This window comes from Eschrichtius robustus, chromosome 3 (genome assembly GCF_028021215.1).
Source record: "Eschrichtius robustus isolate mEscRob2 chromosome 3, mEscRob2.pri, whole genome shotgun sequence".
NCBI classification, from domain to species: domain Eukaryota; kingdom Metazoa; phylum Chordata; class Mammalia; order Artiodactyla; family Eschrichtiidae; genus Eschrichtius; species Eschrichtius robustus.
Window position 1 is genome coordinate 12,347,619 of NC_090826.1, and position 20,504 is coordinate 12,368,122.

General features: G+C 62.4%; 3 protein-coding genes across 5 annotated transcripts in view; all 3 read left to right on the plus strand.

The window, feature by feature from the left end:
* PLEKHM2 (pleckstrin homology and RUN domain containing M2) overlaps positions 1-5,950 on the plus strand; it is a 38,635-nt gene extending 32,685 nt beyond the window's left edge. For both annotated transcript variants that reach the window (XM_068538958.1, XM_068538957.1), the window contains 11 exons: positions 94-163; positions 311-401; positions 730-794; positions 1,130-1,218; positions 1,821-1,953; positions 2,178-2,368; positions 2,730-2,795; positions 3,478-3,637; positions 3,981-4,160; positions 4,255-4,371; positions 5,019-5,950. In XM_068538958.1, the coding sequence (XP_068395059.1) occupies positions 94-163; positions 311-401; positions 730-794; positions 1,130-1,218; positions 1,821-1,953; positions 2,178-2,368; positions 2,730-2,795; positions 3,478-3,637; positions 3,981-4,160; positions 4,255-4,371; positions 5,019-5,156 (1,300 nt within the window). In that variant the 3' untranslated portion in view covers positions 5,157-5,950. The remainder of the gene's footprint in view (positions 1-93; positions 164-310; positions 402-729; positions 795-1,129; positions 1,219-1,820; positions 1,954-2,177; positions 2,369-2,729; positions 2,796-3,477; positions 3,638-3,980; positions 4,161-4,254; positions 4,372-5,018) is intronic.
* A 1,678-nt stretch (positions 5,951-7,628) lies between these two features.
* On the plus strand, positions 7,629-11,850 carry SLC25A34 (solute carrier family 25 member 34). Its single transcript, XM_068538959.1, has 5 exons — positions 7,629-8,170; positions 8,802-8,867; positions 8,968-9,120; positions 9,517-9,651; positions 10,303-11,850. Exons 1-5 carry the CDS (start codon positions 7,751-7,753, stop codon positions 10,501-10,503), a joined length of 975 nt encoding a protein of 324 aa, XP_068395060.1. The 5' UTR covers positions 7,629-7,750; the 3' UTR covers positions 10,504-11,850.
* A 628-nt stretch (positions 11,851-12,478) lies between these two features.
* TMEM82 (transmembrane protein 82) lies at positions 12,479-16,448 on the plus strand. Of its 2 annotated transcripts, none has more exons than XM_068537732.1 (6): positions 12,479-12,650; positions 12,793-12,865; positions 13,066-13,240; positions 13,935-14,278; positions 15,516-15,703; positions 16,040-16,448. In XM_068537732.1, the coding sequence occupies exons 1-6, from the start codon at positions 12,563-12,565 to the stop codon at positions 16,294-16,296; spliced, it is 1,125 nt and encodes a 374-aa protein (XP_068393833.1). In that variant the 5' UTR covers positions 12,479-12,562; the 3' UTR covers positions 16,297-16,448. The 2 variants fall into 2 exon arrangements, with proteins under 2 accessions (XP_068393833.1, XP_068393834.1); XM_068537733.1 differs by having other exon boundaries at positions 13,861-14,278; positions 16,040-16,287.
* Positions 16,449-20,504: the final 4,056 nt, after the last annotated feature.

A 20,504-nucleotide genomic window follows, 5' to 3' on the forward strand; every position in this document is an offset into this window, starting at 1 on the left:
GTGCGGGCGTGTCGGCTCTGCGCACCCGTGTGGCCTCTCGCGCCCCTGCCCTAGCCTGACACCTCGCCCTGCCCGCACTTGCCCCCCTCACAGGGTAGACAACAATCACTTACTCCTGCTGATGATCCACGTGTTTCGAGAAAACGAAGAGCAGCTCTTCAAAGTAAGTCCCAGGATCTCAGGACTGAGCAAGAGCCAGCACAGCAAGGGCGAGGCCGGATGGGCCACCGCCTCCGCTCCGAAGGGGAAGCGGGCGGTCTGGGGCAGGGCGGGCGCCGCAGCGCCTGACCTCTCTGCTTCGGCCCCTCAGATGATCCGGATGAGCACAGGGCACACGGAGGGCAACCTGCAGCCGCTGTACGTGCTGCTCACAGACTGCTATGTCTACCTGCTCCGGAAAGGTGCCCGCCGCCCCCGGGCTAGGCCAGGGCAGCTGCCGAGGGCACGTGGGGGAGGAGACCGGCCGCCGCCCTCATCCCCTTCCCCCCGCCCCGAGTGTCTCCCTGCCGCCTGGCACGTGGTGATGAGACGGGTTGTCAGCAGTCCCAGCTGCCCCGGGACACGAGCCTGGGGCCCCCCTCCATGAGCACCCCATGTCGTTCTCCTACCTCATCATTTCAGATCGCAGGGCAAGGACGGGTCCTCGTGGAGAAAAGGTCTTGGAAAAAGGGGCAGCGGGAGGACAGAGAGGCCACTGCGGGTAATAGACATTGGGGTCTCCTCTCTCAGGGGCCACGGAGAAGCCATACCTGGTGGAAGAGGCTGTTCCTTACAGTGAACTTGACTATGTGTCGGTGAGTTCAGGCTCCGCGACTGGTGTGTGCTGTAGGGCAGGGCTCCTCGGGCCGCCCCGCCTTCAGCCCTGCAGAGCAAGGCTGACCCCTGCCTCAGCCCCGGGGGTGGGTGCCAGCTCTTATCTCCGAGCAGCTTCTGTACCTGATGCCGGGGGTAAGGAGCAGGCTTGAGGGTACCTCTTCCTCCGCTGTACATCTGACCATCCCTCCCCACCTTGTGGTGACCTCAGAGCGCGCTGCCTCCCTCCCCAGCCCGCCCTCAACCTGGCCACGGCTGCCCCTTCTGGCGGCTGCGGCCAAGCCCCGTGTGCGTGTGAGGGTGTGGTTTCTGGCAGGTGGGCCTCGACCAGCAGACAGTGAAGCTGGTGTGCACCAACCGCAGGAAGCAGTTTCTGCTGGACACGGCAGACGTGGCCCTGGCCGAGTGAGTGACACGCCCCCTTCTGCAGGCCTGGAGAATCAGCATCCGCCACTGGCCTGGCCACACCCTTGGGGCTGGAGGGTGGGAAGTGGGGTACGAAGGAGTGGAGAGCAGAGATAAGTTCCTTCTGGAGCCCGCAGGCCGGGCAGAGAAGCAGGGAGGTGACAGGCACACTGACCGACTGGTGCCCTCAGACCCTCAGTGGCCCACAGAGAGGAAGGGGGCTGGCGGGAGTCATCCCCACAGGAGAGAAAGCACAAGCCCGGCTGCGGGGCCTTGGGGCCACACGTGCCCCCTGTGCTTCCATACGGAAACTGTCTGTCCTGAGATCAGGTCTTCGTACAAGTCCTGCTGCTTCCCTTGAGGTCACAACCCAAGACCCCTCGGCCACTGGGAAGGGTTAGGCCTTTCCCGGCCACGGTTTGATGACCATGGACTGCTGCCGCATCATTGCCCCACCCGCCACCCGGAGCTCTGGTTCCAGCCAGGTCCTCCCCCCAAGATCCTGTGACCCCCTTCAGGCCGGAAGTCCCCAGGACTATGCCATGTCCCTTTGAGGGGTGGGGGCCTCGGGCCTCTGACAGCAAACCCCGCTCCGCGTACAGGTTCTTCTTGGCTTCTTTGAAGTCAGCCATGATCAAGGGCTGTCGGGAACCACCCTACCCCAGCGTCCTGACTGACGCCACCATGGAGAAGCTGGCACTGGCCAAATTTGTGGCCCAGGAATCTAAGTGTGAGGTGAGCACCTGGGGAGGAGGGGGTGTTGTCCCCGAGATGACAGCCCTGGTATTAGGGTCAAGAGGTGCAGATAGCTGTCTTCAGCGTTTCTCCGTCACCCACCTGGGAGGGGCTCTCCCTCCCGGCCTGTCCGCCTCCCCACTCGGGTTGTGTCCTTACCCCGCCAGCGGCCACTCCTGCTTCTGGCCCAGACCTCACCGCTCTGTCCCCTGCCCCCTCCCCAGGCGACCACCGTTACTGTGCGCTTCTACGGGCTTGTGCACTGGGAGGACCCCCAGGATGAGTCCCTGGGCCGCATCCCCTGCCACTGCTCACCCCCTGAGGGTGCCATCACCAAAGAAGGCATGCTGCATTACAAGGCGGGCACCTCCTACCTGGGCAAGGAGCACTGGAAGACGTGCTTTGTGGTGCTCAGGTGGGAGCCCCCGCAGCTCTGGCCCGGAGGTTGGGATGGGGGACAGCGCCCTCCCCGTCAAGGGCTTTGGAGTAGACATCCCCTGGGATCCCAGATCTTCTCTGTAGAGCCAGCCATCTGGGGCCCAAGGAAGCCCAGAATGCCCCAGGTGAAGACTCGGGCTGTCCCCCGGGCTGGGGGCACGCGCTCCTGCTGTGCCTCTGCAGTTCTTCCTCCACCGTCCCTGCCGTAGAAGGCAGGCCCCGGGCTCCTTGGCCTCTGGGGTTCAGGCCCCAGCCTGTGGGGGTCCCTGGGATCTGGGTTCCACCCGGCCCCCAGTTCCTTGGACAGGCCTCACCCCTGCCACGTTGTGCCCCTGCAGCAACGGGATCCTCTACCAGTATCCCGACCGCACCGATGTCACCCCCCTGCTCTCGGTGAACATGGGGTGAGTGTCCTGGGCGATGGGAGGTGCCGGGCAGGTGTCGGGGCCTGTGTCGCTGCCTGAAGGTCAAGGCTCCGGCTGGGCCTGAGCCTCAGGGCTCCCATCCTCCCTGGCTTGAACTGGCTCTCCCTCCTGTCAGTTCAGCCTCCCCCCGCCTCGGCCCCACCCCCATTTAGTGCCCTGGGGTCTGCTGAGCTCTGGGTGCACGGGGAGGGGGTGGGGAAGCAAGAGGAGCCCCCTGCCCGGAAAGGATCCCGTCAGGTAGGGGAGGCAGTCCCCCGATCTGATAGGGGAGGCGGTCCTTTCCCTGGGAAGCACTTGACCTGATGGGGAGGATGGACACACACACGCTTGGAGGAAACGTCAGGCCCGTAAGGGGAGCAGGAATGAATGTGCACTGATTCTGAGAGGGCGGGAGCCAAGAGCTGAGTTCTCAACCCCTCACCTGGCCCTGGTCAGGTATCTAGACGAACCTTGGCGATTGTGGAGATAAGTGGTGTTACACAGAAAAGGGGCAGGGCTGCCCAGCAGCTTTGCGCCTCTCCTTTGACCCGGAGGGGTCTGGCCCACCTTCTGGTGTCCTCCAGCCCTCGGGACTCCGGGGCAGGCCAACCCCAGGGGCTCCGCCCGTGCCCCCTGCCCCCCTGCCCCCTTGCTCCCGTTTCACCCTCCGCCTCTGGCCCAGGGGGGAGCAGTGCGGTGGCTGTCGGAGATCCAGCACCACGGACCGGCCCCACGCCTTCCAGGTCATCCTCGCCGACCGGCCCTGCCTGGAGCTGAGCGCCGGCAGCGAGGCCGAGATGGCCGACTGGATGCAGCACCTCTGCCAGGCCGTGTCCAAAGGGGTGAGGGCCTCCTGCCCCACCACTCACTGCCTCCCAACCCGACCCCGGGTCCCGGGGGTCCCTTCCCCAAGCCCACGCGAGTCATGCAGCAGCCTCTGAGGACCAAGATGGGACTTCCAGGGGCCAGCCCAGGAGTGAACCCTGAGGTTAGGGCCGCCTGTGGCCTGACATTCCCACCATCACCCCTGTCGGCCCCTGTACTCCTGAGGTGGGCGGAGCCTGCCTGGCCTCTGCAGGGAGGGGCAGAGGGGCTGTCTGGCCCCTGACGCGGGGAGTCCTGGTGCAGACCAGCCCTGGAGAGCTCCAGCTTGCCTCTCCCCTCCGCTCTGCCGGTGCCCTTCAGGTCATCCCCCAGGGGGTAACTCCCAGCCCCTGCATCCCCTGCTGCCTGGTGATCACGGATGACCGCCTCTTCACGTGCCACGAGGACTGCCAGACCAGCTTCTTCCGCTCCCTGGGCGCCGCCCAGCTGGCCGACATCAGCGCCGTCTCCACTGAGCCGGGCAAGGAGTACTGTGTGTTGGTGAGCCGGTGGGGGGGGGGGGGGATGGGCAATGGAGGCAGGCCCTGCCGAAGGAGCGCTGTGTCTGCTCACCTGGGGCCCCCGCTCTCCCCAGGACTTTTCCCAGGACAGCCAGCAGCCCCTCCCACCCTGGGTCATCTACCTGAGCTGCACATCTGAACTGGACCGATTCCTGTCTGCACTGAACTCCGGGTGGAAAACCATCTACCAGGTACCCGGCTGCCCAGGCCCCTGCAGAGCGGAGCCATTCCCTAGGGAAAGGAGCCCTGCACGGCACAGACCGAGGCAGGAGTTGGGGGCCTAGGGCAGCACCATACTAGGAGCTCTGGGATGGACATGGACGTGTAAAACCAAAGGGGCAAGACCCTGCCTCCCAGTGAGTGTGAGGCTAAAGCTAAGCATAGAGCCCAGGAAACGCCATTCCTGACCTTCTCGGTTCCCATGAAAAAGCCGGCATTAAGTGCTTCCGGTGGGGCTAGAGCTGTGCCCGGATGATGGGGGCACGGAGCTCAGCACCAGGCTGAGAGGGCCTCATCGAATGCCTGGACAGATGGCAGTTTGAGCACGTGCTGGGCGGCCCCGCGGAAGCTCCGGACCAGCCCTGGGCAGAGTTCCACGGCCCGCCTCCCGGCCCCACCCCCAGCCCCCTCCTCCGAGAACCGGGGGCCTTCCCTGGAAGGAGGCGGCTCAGGGAGCCTCACCCCGTCGGCCTGAGCCCCTCCTTGAGGAGCAGGAGATCTCAGCAGCGTGGATATAGTTCCAGGGCAAGGTTACACCTGGTGCGGGGGGACCCCACGGCCCCTCGGCTCCCTGAGGGCTCTTGGTACAGCCCTCAGGTTCCCTGCACGCCCCACACAGGTGGACCTCCCCCGTAAGGCCATCCAGGAAGCCTCCAACAAGAAGAAGTTCGAGGACGCCCTGAGCCTCATCCACAGCGCCTGGCAGCGGAGCGACAGCCTGTGCCGGGGCAGAGCCTCCCGGGACCCCTGGTGCTGAGGCGGAGCTGGCTGGCGTCCTGGAGGGGCAGGAGAGGGAGGCAGGCGAGCGGCTGCTCGGGGCCAGGCTCCCACCCTCGTTCCCGGGCAGCAGAACCACCGAGTGGGGCTTGAGACAAGGTCTCCCTCCCAGGGATCCAGAACGGGTGCTCAACACCCTGGGCCTCCTGCCCGGCAGGTGGCAACTGGGAAGTGCTGGGGGCAGAGGGTCCGAGCCCTGTGGGCTCTGCAGATGCACGGCCCCCTTCCCCGGGGCCACCGCCTCACTCCACGAGGGCGGCAGAAGGACCGGGAGGGCAGGAGCCCCTCTTCCTCCCCTGGGTCAGGGGCCCGGGCGGAGGCTTAGGCTGCCCTGGGGGCTCTGAGTGCCCGGCCATCCCTGTTCATGTTTGAACATTCACCCGGCTGGGAGGGAAGCTGGAACACCGCGGTCTCAGTGCATGTCTTCTCCTCACTAGCTCCATCCCCAAGCACACTGCTCCCTGCCTTCCAGGGCCCGGGGGGGTTGCAGGGGGCCGGGATGGCCCTCCCTGGCTACCAGGAGGCCCTGCATGTCCACGGCCCCCTACCTCCCCTCCTCCAAACCCGGCAGTGCCTGTAGGACCCAGGGATCAGGCCATCTCCTTTTGCCAGGAGCAAAGGGGAGGGAGGAGGGCTTGGAGAGGAGCAAAGCCCACCAGCCTGCGTCCCCTGCCTGGCTGGAGCCAGGTCCTTCCCAAGACGGCCCTCTGGGGGAAGGGGTCAGGTGGCCTGGGTTTTGTTTTTTAAAATAAAATAGACATGTTATATTGCCAAGGCTTGTCTGTCACTGGCCCTTTTTGACCAGGGTGGAGGTGAGGGATCTCCGGCGCCTCCTCTCAGGCCGCTCGGCCCTTCGTTCCTCATTCATTCCACAAATGCTGTTCCATCAGAGGCTCTGTGCCCACACCGGGGTCCAGATCACTGGCGGCTGCCCCCAGCACGCACTGTGTGGAGGGGTTCGGGCCCTGGGGGCTTCTTGGCCGGACCTTCGCCCTCCTTCCTGTTTCCTGCAGTGGCCAGGGCCGGGCAGCCACCAGCTCGAGTCCCAGGCCGTGTCTACACTGCCAGGGCAGGGCGCTCCTGCCCGCCCTGCCTCCCCAGCGCTGGGGGCTGAGTGCCGGCCACTCGGGATCAACCCGGGAGAATCCAAGCCGTCCCCAAGACCTCTTGTTGAGCTGCTACCCCGGGGCTGGCCGGAGGGTGCCCAGCCTGCCAGGCCTAGGAGGAGCTCTGCAGCCCTCAAGCCCCTCGGCACTGCGGCCTCCAGGGCCTCACAGCTGGGAGGAAAGGGGTGGACACCTGGGAGAAGCAGGTGTGGAGGCCACAGAGGTGGGGTTCTGGGCAGGGCGGCCCTGCCTCTGGTTCTGACTGGGACTTGGGTGATGCAGGGTGGCCCTGGCAGGAGAGAGGTACCATGGGGCAGAGGCCGTGGTGGGCAAGGTGGTGCTGGCCCCCCCACCTGAGCAGCCTGGCACCTGGCAGTAGTGCCCAGGGCTGGGAGGTCCCTTCTCACCAGGCACAAAGGTCCATTCCCACGCCTGGGCCTCTGCTCCAGAGAACCACAGCCCAGGAGGGGCTCCCACCAAGAGGAGGGGCAGGACTAGGGGGCAAGTCCTTACCAGGTGAGCGACCAAAGCTACAAGGTCACTCCTTGAGACACAGTGGCCCTTATTTTTCCATCTCCTACCCACCCAGGGCCCCCAGGCAGGGGGGGGGATGTGGGCCGCCTATTACTGAGTGAAGCACTGTGCTAGGCGTTCTTCACACATCTGTAATCCTCCAAAGAACCTCTGCAGTGGGTATCCATATCCCCATCTTACAGATGGAGAGACTGAAGCGCAAAGAAAGGAACTGACTTGCCCAGGGCACACATAATAGCAGCTCCTGGGATTCCAGATCAGTTCCCCAGGACTCTGGAGCCCTCTGCCCTCACTGGCGGTGGGACCACAGACCGTGGGAGCCAGACTGGAAGACTGAGGCCGGGAAAGGGGACGGCACACAGTGGCAGGGGTGGGGGTGGGGGGGCAGTTGCTGAGTTGCTGAGACGAGCCTCCCAAGCAGCTGCCTCTTGCCCAGGGCCCTGAGCTGCAGCAGGACTGGCCAAGCCAGAGGGAGGGCAGCAGCACCAGCCCTTTGCCCCAGGGACAGAGGGAAGGCTGGAGGACCAGAGGGGCAGGAGGAGGCGTCTTGGCAGATTGGCACTTTCTGCCCCACCTCACCCCACCCCCACCCCCACCACCACCCCACCACCCCACCCCCCCCCACCCCGCGTCTCCCTTGGGGCCCCGGTGACCTTTCCCCCAGATCCCAGGGTCCAGGCCCTCCCCAGCGGGGAGGTGTGGGGGACGTAGGCAGCTGGGATTGGTCCAGAGCCGGCGGGGGCGTGTCCCAGGCTCCCAGGAAGGAGCAGAGCAGGTGGACTCCAGAGATAGAGCAGGGCCGCCTGGCAGCAGCCGGCTTCTCTGACCCGGACCTCTGCCCTCCAGACATGGCCCCAGGCTCCCTCGATCCCCAGCCCTGTGGTCCTGTGGGGGAGAAGACAGCCTAAGCACCGCCACCCCAGGGCCCGTGCCCATGCCCCTGTCACGGGCACAGCCGGCCCCTGGCCCGGAGGCCATGGAGACGGTGGCTCCAGCTGTGGACCTGGTGCTGGGCGCCTCGGCCTGTTGCCTGGCCTGTGTCTTCACAAACCCCTTGGAGGTGGTGAAGACGCGGCTGCAGCTGCAGGGGGAGCTGCAGGCCCGGGGCACCTATCCTCGGCACTACCGGGGCTTTGTGGCCTCTGTGGTCGCTGTGGCCCGTGCAGATGGGCTGTGCGGCCTGCAGAAGGGGCTGGCTGCCGGCCTCCTGTACCAGGGCCTCATGAACGGCGTCCGCTTCTACTGTTACAGCCTGGCATGCCAGGCCGGGCTCGCCCAGCAGCCAGGTGGCACCGTGGTCGCGGGCGCGGTGGCAGGGGCACTGGGAGCCTTCGTGGGGAGCCCTGCTTACCTGGTGAGTGCCTTGTCTCCATCTGCTCCCACCCTGTGACCCAGCTCCCATGGGGGCTCTGCAGCCTCCTGGGCTGGGCTCCGTGGAGCAGATGGGGTGGGGCTGCTCCCCGGGACGTCCCTGCCCAGGCCTGGAATCTGCCCCTTGGTCCAGGGCACCAGGGCCTCGCCCTGAACCTTGCTCCCCTGGGGCCCCCGCCCCACTGGTCCTGAGCCGGGGGAGGGGGCAGAGGGTGGCAGGAGGTGTGCTGGCTCAGACCCACGTGGTCGCTTGTCTTGCTGCGTGCCCTGTGCAAGTTAAGCATAAAGCTTCCATCGAGAGAGGGCCCCACATCCTAGCCTGGATGCTACAGTCATCATCTCTCTTGGTCCCCAGAGCAGTCTTCCCAGGGTGAGCAGGCAGGCCGAGAGAAGGTTAAGTAACTTGTCCCAGGTCACACCCAGATGCAGACCCAAGCCGACGCCAGAGCCTCACCCCCAACCCTATTCCACACCCCCCCCCAACAAAGCTGCAGGTGTGGGCTCAGGGAGGTGTGGGTGTCAGGGCCCGGGGAGGGGTGCCCTCAACACGCACAGCTTGTCCAGGCTCTTCTAAGGTTCCATCCCCAGGCCCTGTGTCACCTCTGCTCTCACAGGTCAAAACGCAGCTGCAGGCCCAGACGGTGGCCGCGATGGCTGTGGGACACCAGCACCCTCACCAGGTGGGGACCGTCACTCCCCGGAGCTTCCCCGGCTGGGTGGGCTGGATGGGCCCCTGGGCGGGCAGGGGCCGCCCGGTGACCCTGTGCCCTCTCCCTGCAGAACGTCCTGGATGCCTTGGGGACCATCTGGCGGCAGCGGGGCCTGGCGGGGCTGTGGCAGGGTGTGGGTGGGGCCGTGCCCCGGGTCATGGTCGGCTCGGCTGCTCAGCTGGCCACGTTCGCCTCCGCCAAGGCCTGGGTGCAGGAGCAACAGGTGAGGAGCTCCCACCCACACCCAGGAGCACAAGGGCCTCCGGCCTCCTTTCTCCCTCTCTGTCCGGGCCCTTATCGCGCCTCCACATCTCCAGCTGGACCCCACGCAGGGAAGCCCAGGGGCTGGTGACAGGCCCCTTAAGAAAGCCGAGGGCCCTGACTCTGCCCTCAGGGCCGTGATTCTGGCCCTCGGGTCCAGCAAGAGTGGAGAGTCAGCAGTGAACCCTCCAGCTGCAAAGGAGCTCAGGGCAGTGGGCGGTGGGGGAGTGGCCGGAGGGGCCTCATCTGCCCCCCTTTCCCTAGCCCTTGCAGCCCCCGGGCGCTGAGAGGATGGGGTGGGCACCACGTGGTGGGGTGGAGGGCACTACAGGGCTCAGCAGCCTGTACGTCCCCACAGTGGCTCCCAGAGGACAGCTGGCTGGTGGCCCTGGCCGGGGGCATGATTAGCAGCGTAGCTGTGGTCACAGTCATGACCCCCTTCGACGTGGTCAGCACGCGGCTGTGCAATCAGCCTGTGGACGGAGCGGGCAGGGTGAGCAGGGGACAGAGTGGGGGAGGGCGTGGGAGCTGGACAGCATCCCCCAACACACACACACACACACACACACACACACACACAGAGCCAGAGACACGGAGAAGTGTGACATACATGCACACACATTAATTCGGCTTGTTTGCTGAACACCTATGTCCCAAGCGTGTACTAAGCATTTTCACACCTGGATTCTATTGTGTCCTCACAACAACTTTCATTCTCCTGATGAGGAGACTGAGGCTCAGAGAGATCAAGTGACTTGCCTGAGGTCACACAGCCGGTAGGTGGAGGAGCCTGAACTGGAATCGAGTCCTGACCCCGCAGCCTCACAGACGCACAGGGGCCATCACGTACACTGGTGCAAGGTGTGCCCAACACAAAGGTGCCCTCCACGGGCTGAGTTAGCGGTGAAATCCACCTGCATGCCACTAACCAAGCTGAGCCCCTGGCCTGGGGCTGTGGCTGCCTGGAGGAAGAGGCCCCTTTTTAACTTTCACAGCCCGAAGGGTTACTATTACGTGATTTGCCGAGCTTGGGGGAGTGCCCTTTCTGATGTGCCACAGAAGCCCTTACACACAGACACACCCCGTTGTGCCAGCCAGGGCCCCACGACGCCTGTAGTGATGTCTGCCCTGTGTCTGTCCCCAGGGCCGGCTGTATGGCGGCCTCGCCGACTGCCTGGTGAAGATCTGGCGGCAGGAGGGCCCCCTGGCGCTCTACAAGGGTCTGGGCCCCACCTACCTGCGCCTGGGTCCCCACACCATCCTCAGCATGCTCTTCTGGGATGAGCTCCGGAAACTGGCCGGCGGGCCCAGCACCAGGGCAGCTAGGCGGCGTCCTTCACCCTGACACAGCCAGGCCCTTGGCAGGAAGCGACGGCCCGCTCCAGCTGGGAATGGCCGTCCCGGAGCCCGCCTGGGCCCAGGCCCTGCTGCAGGTTCGGGGAGGGTGTAGACAGCTGTGGTCAACCCAGCCCCGTGGCCCACCTAGGGCCAACGGATCCGCCTTGAATCACCACCCACTCTGTTCTCCAGAAAGCTTCTCTTCCCTCTCTGCCCCGGGTAACCTTATCTCATTGTTCTAATAACCGCTCCAGGGCGTGAACATCACCGTGAGCTGGGCCGCTTACGTGCACCAGCTCGCTTAGTCCTCACACAGTACGAGACAGTAAAATGCTGTTACTGATTCGGAAGCGGAGGCTCAGAAAGGTGAAGTGCTTTGACCAAAGCCACACAGCTTTGAAGGGGCAGAGAACCCAGCTCTGCCCAGCCCAGACCTGTGCCCTTGGCAAGAGCCAGGACCGTGGGTGCTGGGGTGCCCCTGAGGGATCACTGTACACGTGGGGACGCCCTGGGGAGCATCGTGAGGCTGTAATGTCATCGTCTGTGTTAGACTGGCAGGGCCGCCATCATAGAGGACCTCAGACTAGGAGGCTTAAACAACACAACGTTATTTTCTCGTAATTCTGGAGGCCAGATGTCTGATCAAGGTGTCGGCAGGGTTGGTTTCCTCTGAGGCCTCTCTTCTTGGCTTGTAGATGGCTGTCTTCTCCGTGTCCCCACATGGTCTTCCCTCTGTGTGTCTGCGTCCTAGTCCCTTCTTATAAGGACACCAGTCATATTGGCTTAGGATCCACCCTTAATGACCTCATGTTAACTTACTCATCGATACTTCCTTTGAGAATTGCTTTCTTTAGGACCCTGCCTCCAAAGAATCACATTCTGAGGTTAGAACTTCAATATACGAATCTGGGGGAGGGGGAGGGGACACAATTCAGCGCATCAACTGAGGGCTTTTACTGAGGGTCTCCTAGGTGCCCAGCACTGTGGACATTTGCACAGATTCTCAAGACAGTCCTGAAAGGTAGCGCTTGATGGTGCCCATTGTTCAGGTGAGCAGACTCAGGTCCCGGGAAAGGAAGTGACTTGCCCAAGGTAGTAGAGCTGGGCGTCCTCATCCCAGGCTCTTTCCCCACGCTGCAGCCACCCTCCCACCATGGGCGTGTTCCTAAGGCCTGCACCGACCTTTGTTCTAGGGAAGTGGATGCTGAGCCACTGAAGGGGCAGGACTGGCCGAGAGGTCAAGCAGCCTGAACTACCTTCCCTGCCACCCCCCATGTCTGCAAAGAGCTGCTCCCCAGGGGCAGCCCTACTGCACACTCCAAACCAATAAAGTTTTCTATTTTGTCTACTTCAACGACTCCCCTCAGCTGGCAGCCTCAGTCTCCCGGCCCCTGAACTCACACCCGTGGCTCTCTCTCCTCGGTCTGAGAAAGGAGGATCCAAAAGAACGGGGGCGAGCCAGCCCCGCCCCTCAGGCCAAGTGAGGCCTGCCACCTAGTGGACGCGGGGAGGATCGTCAAGGCGGGCTGCCCTACGGCGCAGGAGGGGAGGGCCCAGGGCTGGATCCCAGCACCGGGCTGTGGCGGGAGAGACGCCCCCCTCCAGACCTTGGGCTGAGAGGGAAGAGCCTGACCTCAGGCTGTGGGGAGATCGAAGCCCCCCCTTCCAGACCTTGGGCTGAGGGGGGGACCCAGACCGGAGGCTGGGGGAGGGCAGAAGAGGCGAGGCCTGGGGCTTCAGGAAGAGATGGGTGGCAAGGCCCAGGGGTGGGTTGGTCTCTGTCCTGAGAAAAGCAGGACAGAACCAGCCCACCCAGAGATGCCCCCCCACCCCATGCTGCCCAAATGGGGAGCCCCTGGGCAGCGGTCTTAACCCAGCAGCCCAAAGGTTTAAGGCCCTGGCTCTCCTCCCCTCCCCTCCCCTCCCCTCCCCTCCCTTCCCCTCGCCTGGGCTTTTGACCCCTCCCAGCCCCTCCCCTCGCCTCCACCACCTTTGCCCGGTGGTGGTGACGTTGCGGTCTCGCTGGCGCAGACCAGGCCGGAGGCTGGGGCTGGATCCTGGCGGCCATGCTCTTCCTGCTGTCCCTCCCCTCCTGGCTCCCCAGCCTCCCCTCCCTTGAGTGGGGCTCCAGCCTCCTCGACGCCCTCCTGCAAGGTGAGCGCCTCCCCCATCCCCCTCAGCCCCGCCCCCTCCGGGACACCAGCCCAGCGCAAGACGAACGCCACCCACGTGCGTCTCCCACCGCTCCCTCCTCTAACCCTACCAAGCTACCTACCCTCCCTACTAACCCCGTCAGGCCTCGTCGGGGCCTGCGGAGTCTCCGTCCTGAACAACCTCCTGAAGGTCTACTTCTTCGTGGGCTGTACCAAGTGAGTGCCCGCCTCCCCGGCCCCCTCCCAGCCCCCTGGAGCCCACACTGCATGCGACTCCGGCCTCCTCCGAGGGGAGGACTGGGAGGAAGAGACCACCCGTCCCTAACCCCCAGGGTGTGGCTGGGGGCACTGGGACCCCCTCCAGGGACGAGGCTGGTGGTTCTGCCCCTCTGCCCGCGCCCCCTCTGCCTCCACAGTGACCCGGAGCGGCGGCTTGAAAAGGAGCGGCTGCGGGCCCAGTGGGCCTCGCTGGAGACCGTGCACCTGGCAGGGCTGGCCCTGATCCTGACCGTCGTGGGGGTCCGGGTGGCCGCCCTCGTGGTGCTCGAGTTCTCCCTCCGGGCTGTCTCCATGCTGCTTTCCCTGGACAAGGTAAGACCACAGGCAGGTGGTGGGTGAGGATGGCCCGGCCCTGGGCCCTAGTTTTCACCCCCAAATACAGGAAACTGGGCCCAGTTGTCACCGCCAAAGCCGAGTCTCCACTCAGAGTGGACACCACCCCAGTCCAAGAAGATAACACAGCAGCTCCCAGATGTCGAGAGCTTCCCGTGAGCCAGGCCCTGTGCTAGATGCTTTGAGTGCATCATCTCATCCTCAGAACCACAGGGGGTAAAAGTCTGCTGTGATCCCGATGTCACACATGGGAAACTAAGGCTCAGAGATGCTACGTGGCTTATCCGTGGCCAACAACCAGCAAGAAGTAGAGTCGGGCTTTGAACCCAGGTCTCGAAGGCTTTGAGCCACCACCCTTCAGCAGGCAGATAGGTCCCAAGTAATCATCATGATTGAAATTAAGCTGAAAGAAATGATCCCAGTAGGCCTTGACCTGAAGGCAATATTCCCTCTTTGGGAACAGCCCCTGAGGTTCCTTCGGGCCCCGGCCTCCCACAGAGTGGACCATCTGTACCTTGACACCCTCTGGGTCCCCGCGCGGTGAGGAGTGGCCTGAGCCCTCACAATCGTGGCTCCTCTCTGCCACCTCCCCCGCCCAGGGCGCCCGGGGCACCGAGAGGCTGCAGCTGTACCTACTGTGCCAGTACTCACTGGGCTGTGGGCTGACCTGCAGCCTGAGCTTCCTGCAGGAGGGCGCCCCGCAGCGCACGCTGAACCTGCTGCTGGGCCTGGGGCTGGCCGCGCTGCTCAGCTCGGGCACCCGGCGCCTCCGCCGCCACGTCTGCCAGCTCTACGAGCTGCACAGCAGCCAGCACTACTGTGGGGTCTGCCTGGGCCTGCTGGCTGGCGCTCGCCGCCTCCCCCGGCTGCTGGGCCGCGCCCTGGCCGTGACCTTTGCAGTGGGCAACCTGGCAGCCGTGGCCCTCCTCAACCGGGACTTCCTGACCACCTTGGAGGCTGTGCGCTTCTGGATGCCGCTCACCATCTGCTACACCCTGCTGCTCATCTACATGCAGGGTGAGGGTTGCGGGCGGCAGTTCATTCACTCGGCACTCACATCCCACCGTCTGACCCAGGCCCAGCGCTGTGCTAGGCCCTGGGGAGACCGACGACACTCAGACCCTGCCCCTGCCACCCCAGAGCACCCAGCCTGCTAGCAGGGGCCACACAGTGGGGCAGCTCAGATAAGGGTGCAGCGTGCAGGGGGAGCCTGGAGACACAGTACTTGAATTGGGCCTTGAAGGATAAGCAGGAGCCCCTGGGAGAGATGAGGGAGCAAAGGAGATCCTGGCAGAGGGAACCATAAATGCCAAAGCCCAGAAGTGAGACAAGGCGTGAAAACAGTTGGAGTGTTGTCATGGAGGCAAGTGGTGCAGATGAGGCTGGCTGGGTTCACAGGGGCCTGATGGAGAGCTGTCATCATCCAGGCAAGGCAGTCTGATGAGAAGCCATTGCAGGGTTTTAAGCAGGGGAAAGTGGCCTGATCAGATCTGGGCTCTAGGAGGAGCCACCTGGCTGCAGGGTAGCGATGGGGTGGAAGAGTCAGGACAAGGAAGGGCAGTCAGGCAGGCAGAGCAGCAGGTGCAAAGGCCCTGAGGTGCGAATGAACCTAGCATGCTTGGTGAAAACTTGGATCGCTGGGGCTAGAGAGCAAGGGGGACCAAGTCAGAGATGAGATGAGGTCGGAGAGGGGACTCCAGTCACATGGGGCAGGGCCTCACAAGGTGAGGAGTTTGGAGTTTACTCCAAATGCAGTGGGAAATCCTGGGAGGATTATAAGCAGAGGAATGGTTTCATCTCGTTAGTGTGTTGAGAAGGCTACCGGCTGCTGGGTACACACTGAGTTGTAGGGTCAAGATCAGAAGAAGACGGGAGCCCAATGAGAAGCCTGCTGTGAGAGATGAAGGGGGCTGGGACCCAGATGTACTTGGCAGAAAGAGCTCATAGGGCTTACTGATGGATTGCACGAGGGAGTGCAGGAAAGAGGAGTCAGGACAACTCCTGTCCTGACTGCAGGGGGAGGCTGTGGGTGGGCAGTGAGGCCTGGGAGGAAGAAGCGCCCCTGTAGTTGCTCGGAGTGGGGGTGGGTGAGGAGGAAGGGAGCGGGGCTGCCTGGGGAGGGGAAGGCACGCGCTGAGGAAAGCGAAAGCGGGAGGGGGAGCTGGGGGATCCAGGCAACCGACTCAGCTGGACCGCAGGGCAGGCAGACAGGCAGACGGTGACGGTGACGGTGACGGGGACCGTGTCTCTGTAGAGGAGCAGCAGCGGCATCCCGGCCTGCAGAGCCAGGTCCAGACGGTGCTGGTACGCATGTGCGGCCTCTTGCTGCTGCTGCTGACCGTGGGCCGCTGGCTGGACCTCCTGGGCATCCTCATCTCCCTGCTGGGCGAGCTCTGGTGTCTGCTGGGCACCCGCACCCTGTTCGATCTTTGCCAGATACAGGTGGGCACCCCCCCCCCCTCCCCCGAACGTGCCCCAGACACTGAAGCCCCGCTCCACACAGCCCTGGGAGCCTCGACAAGTTTTCAGAAGAGCCGGCGTGACCTCCCTTGGGGTGGGGGTCGGAGGCAGCTGGAATCCCCTCTCCCACCTGGGGTTAACTTTTGACCCCTCGGTAGCCAGGGTCACTAGGAACGGGGCGGGCGCCCCCCACCCTATCCAGTGCCCCAGAGGCCCCTGAACGGGAGGAAGGCCCTGAAAATCGGAAGGCTGAGGCCCCCCTGCGGGATGGGGGAATTGAGTGGCGCCCTCCATCCTTTCTTCCCTGCCTGCCCTCAGGATTTTCCACCCCAGAGGCCTTCCGCGTCAGCTCCAAGCCAGCCCCAGCCCTCGGCACCTGCCCAGCCGCAGGGGACGGCCCCCTCCTGACTTACCTCTGCAGGGACTTGGAGTCTCTCAGAGCCGCCCGGGCTCACCTGGAAGCAGAATGGCAGGGCTGCCCCCCACCTGGAGCACTGGGGGCCCCCCGGGAGGGAGGGGAGGATTTGGGGCTGGGCCCCTCAGAGGGTGGGGACACATGGAGGCTGCTGGGTTAACCCTCTTTTTCTCAGGGTGGGCAATGGATACAGCCCCTCAGCCCTGCCTTCCCGGAGCGTTGGGGGGTGGGGAGAGATTGTATCCTCAGAATGGCTTCCCCCTTTACCAACCTCCCTTGCCCTTTCCACAAACAATAAAGGTGGCTCTCTCAGATTTGTCTCAGAATCATGAACACACAGAGAGGTGAAGGGGCTTTTCTAAGGCCACAAAGCTCTCCGACTGAGGCAGGCTCCTGGGATATGGGCCAGCTGGGTCCCTGGGGTTCGGGAATTTAATACTGAGGTGGCTGAGGAGGTGACGGGGATGCAGTGGCGTGGATGGGCACATGGTCTAGGACTCACCTGCTTCTTGGGTGGATGATGCCCGCATCCTGTCCCATCCAAGGCCAAGAAACAACTGGAGGGAGTACGATGCTTAGGCCTCTGTCGGTGCCCTTGGTCCCCAGCCTCTGACCCTGACACGAGGATCCTTCCCGTCTCAGCCCTGTTCAGCCTTGTATCCCCTGCAGGGCCCAGCTCATGAAGGCCACAGAGTATATGGAAAAAGGTTGGGTACCAGCTCCTCTGCTTACCTGCTGTGTGGCCTTGGGTAGGCCACTGCCCCTCTCTGAGCCTGTCAGAAGAACAACTACCATGTGTTGGGCGCTGCGCTGAGCATTTTTATTATCTCATTTCAACATCAGCCCCAAGAGGCAGGTAACTCTTATCCCTTTTTAGATTCAGAAACCGAGGCTCAGAGAGACTAAGTGACTGGCTCAAGGACACACAGCTAGTTGGTGGCAAGGCAGGATTTGAATCAGGCAGCCTGACCCGCAGAGTTCAAGTGCTGTGCATGTTCCCTGCTACCCACTTCTTGTTGAAGAATTGGGGCCAGGGAAACTAACAGAGGTGAGCATAAAAAATACGGCAGGTCCATTCCTGGTAGGTTCTGGAATGTTGTTCCCACCACCTTTTGTCCAGGTTAGCCTGAGGCTCTACCCACACCCATGTTCTCCTGGCCCAGGCACCCAGCCCACAAGGCAGTTTGTGTCCATGGGGATTGAGGACCCCAACTCAGGGGCCCTTTCCCAGGAGGGACCCCACAGAGCAAAGGAGACTCCCAGCCAGGGGGCTTCCAAAGGGGTTGTGAGGGTCAGGTTGTCTGGGAGAGGCAGGGGAGGCACCAGGGAGGAGGTGGGACCTGGAGAAGGTTCTTCGAGGATTCCGGGCTCTAATGGGTCCCACTCCTCAGCAAAGCCCACCGTGGTCACCCAAAGTCTACTGCTTTGGAGCAGACAGAGTCTGGCCTAGGATTCCGCTCCCCACCCTGGGTGCACCTGAGATACGGGGACAGGCTGGTCCCAAGGCCGGACAGGGCGGTTTCAGCTCATGGCCACCAACAGACAGTTCGAGTCCAACTTCTGATCCCCTGCTCTCCATCCCAGCCCCAGGAAGGGCCTTTCAGCCCCAGAGTAGCTGAGGTGGGGGAAGTAAGTGCCTGTGGATGCCCCTCCCCCAATACAGAACCCAGCCCACCTCTGCCTGGGAGTGTGCTGGGTTCCCTCTGGGCAGGAAACTTGCCCCAGTCTGGGAGGAAATGGCTCAGTTAGGTGAGCACAGGGCCAGCCCCTTGCCAGAGCCAGACTGGACGCCGGGTTCCAACTCGGGCCTGATGTTTTTGCTGGAAGGTTCCCTGGCCTCCCAGCCCCCCACACAGCCCGGGACCCAGTGGGGACGGGGCTGGGAGGAGATTGGACTTGGCAGTCCTTTGCTTTTTGTGGGCACAGGGACTGTTTTCCAAACAAAAATTGGGCCACGTGGGCTGGAATAGTATTCTTTTCTTATCTGTTAAATTATTTTTGTGAAAAATCTTGACAAGGGTATAAAAATTCAATCACTCTAGTGAGCCCTACCAAACAAAGAGAACTAGGCCTGAAGTCCAGAGGGCAGAGGAAATCGAAAAGGTATGGTCTGCAACAGGGGCATGAAGCTGAACTTGTTCTGCCACAGACCACGAGATGCCAAATCCTGGGCCCGAAACAGCATCCTTCTGAAGAGGCGGGAAACCCGAGCCCCAGTCCCTGCTAAGAGGGAATGGTACCTCTGGAGCACCTGGGATTGGGGTGAGCCTTCCTCCTCCCTCCTGAGCCCCCCCCCCCAACCTGTGGGTTTTCTGAGCTATGGCATCGTCCCTCTTGATGTCCTGCATTCCTTCCCCTATTGCTGAACATCTGCAGGGGGCGAGGCTCTGGGCCAAATACTGAGGATGAGCAAGATGCACAAGTAGCAACTGGTGCTGGAAAAAAAAAAAAAAAGTTGGGTATGGGGATAGAGTGACAAGGGTGAAGGAGGGTGTATTTGTTATCTACAGCTATGTGGCAAATGACCCTGAAACAGCAGCGTGAAACAACAGACACTTACTGTCTCACTTTTTCTGGGGGTTGGGAATCTCGGTGCAGCTCGGTTGCTGTCGGCAGGATTCAGTTTCTCGTGGGCTAGGGGGCCGAGGGGCTCAGTTCCTCTCTGGCTACTGGCCAGGGTCTCCCTCAGTTCCTTGCCACGTGGGCCTCTCCATAGGGCAGCCCACAACACGGCAGCCAGCTTCCTGACTGTGGAAGTCACCGTCACCATAGAAGTCACCATCTTTGTAACCCCGTGTTAAAAGCGACATCCCACTCTTCTGCTGTGTTCTATTGGTTAGAAGCAAGTCGCTGGGTCTAGCCCACCCTTTAGAGAAAGGGATTACACAAGGGCATGGCAGAGGGTGGGGGTCCTCAGGGGGCCGTTCTAGAAGCTGCTTTCCACAGAAGGCTTCTTTGAGGAGACCTGAATGGACTGCAGGAGCAGGCCAAGCGGAAAGCTGAGGGAAGAACACCCCAGGCTGAGAGAACAGCACAGGTAAAGGCCCTGAGGTGGGAACAAGCTGGGAGAATCCAGGAACAGCAGGAAGTTTAGCATGGCTGGGGCACCACAGAGAGGATGGAGTGGCAGGAATGAGGTCACAGAGGTGGGCAGGGACCAGATCGCTCAGGGCCACAGCCAGCATTAGGAATTTATTCCCCTGTGATGAGCAGCCAGTGGAGGGTTTGCACATGGAGGTGACATAATCTGACTTTTACGTTTTTAAAGGATTCCTCTCCTTGCTGTTTTTAGACTAGACAGTGTAGAAACAGTAAACCAGTTTGAAAGCATTTGAAACAACCCAGATGAGAGCACGGGGGCTTGGACCAGGCTGGTGGCCGTGGAGGTGGCCAGGGTAGTTGGATTCTGAACATGTTTTGAAAGATTGATAAGATTTCCTGGTCAATTAGATGTGGGCTTGAGAGGAAGAGAGGAATCCTGGGAACTCTTTGATTTGGGGCCTGAGCAACTGGGTGAATGAGATGAGGGCCTCCAGGGACAGAGCAGGGTTACCTCAAGCAGGTGTGGTCAGCATCAGTGGAGGGTCCAGGTGTTGTGAGGTGTGTGATGTGGTCTGGAGTTCAGAGAGACCTCGCTGAGAAAGAGCTGCAGAAACCAGTCCTGAAGGTTGAGGGGGAGTTCCCAGGACATGGGGTGGTGGTGAAGCCCAGGCAGGTCTCAAGGCTCCTGAGTGGCCTGAGGGATGGAGGAGGGGTCGGGTCAGCGTGGCTGGAGCCGAGGAGGCAACGGGGACAGTGGCGGGAGACGCCGCCACAGAAGTGGGCTGGGGCCGGATCGCCAGGACAGGGGAGGGGTTTCGCATTTTCCCCAAGCGCATTGGGAGCCACAGAAGGGGTGTCGGGGCCTGTGATGACCACATGCTGCTTTAGCGAGATGGCCTGGCCGGCTTGGAGAATGGATTGTAAGGAGTAAGAGCAGGGCGAATCCAATTTTAAGGGTCTCCTTCAGGGACTTCCCTGGCGGTCCAATGGTTAGGGCTCCGCACTTCCAAGGCAGGGGGCGCAGGTTTGATCACTGGTCGGGGAACTAAGATCCCACATGTCGCGTGGTGCGGCCAAAAAAAAAAAAAGAAAGGGTCCCCTTTAGAAAAAAGAATACAAAATTCATATGAAAGTGAACATTGATTGAGAATGAGAAAGAAAAGCAGGACGAGCTGCTGGAACCCTGGAGATTTGGGTCCTTCTTCTGACACCTCTGTGGGCAGTTTGCCAGGAACACTTAAAGAGAAATGTTTCCTGAGGGTAACCTAGCTGCCCCTCCCTCCTAGAACACTTCATAACTTCCAGAGACCCCCCAGTCCTCACAGG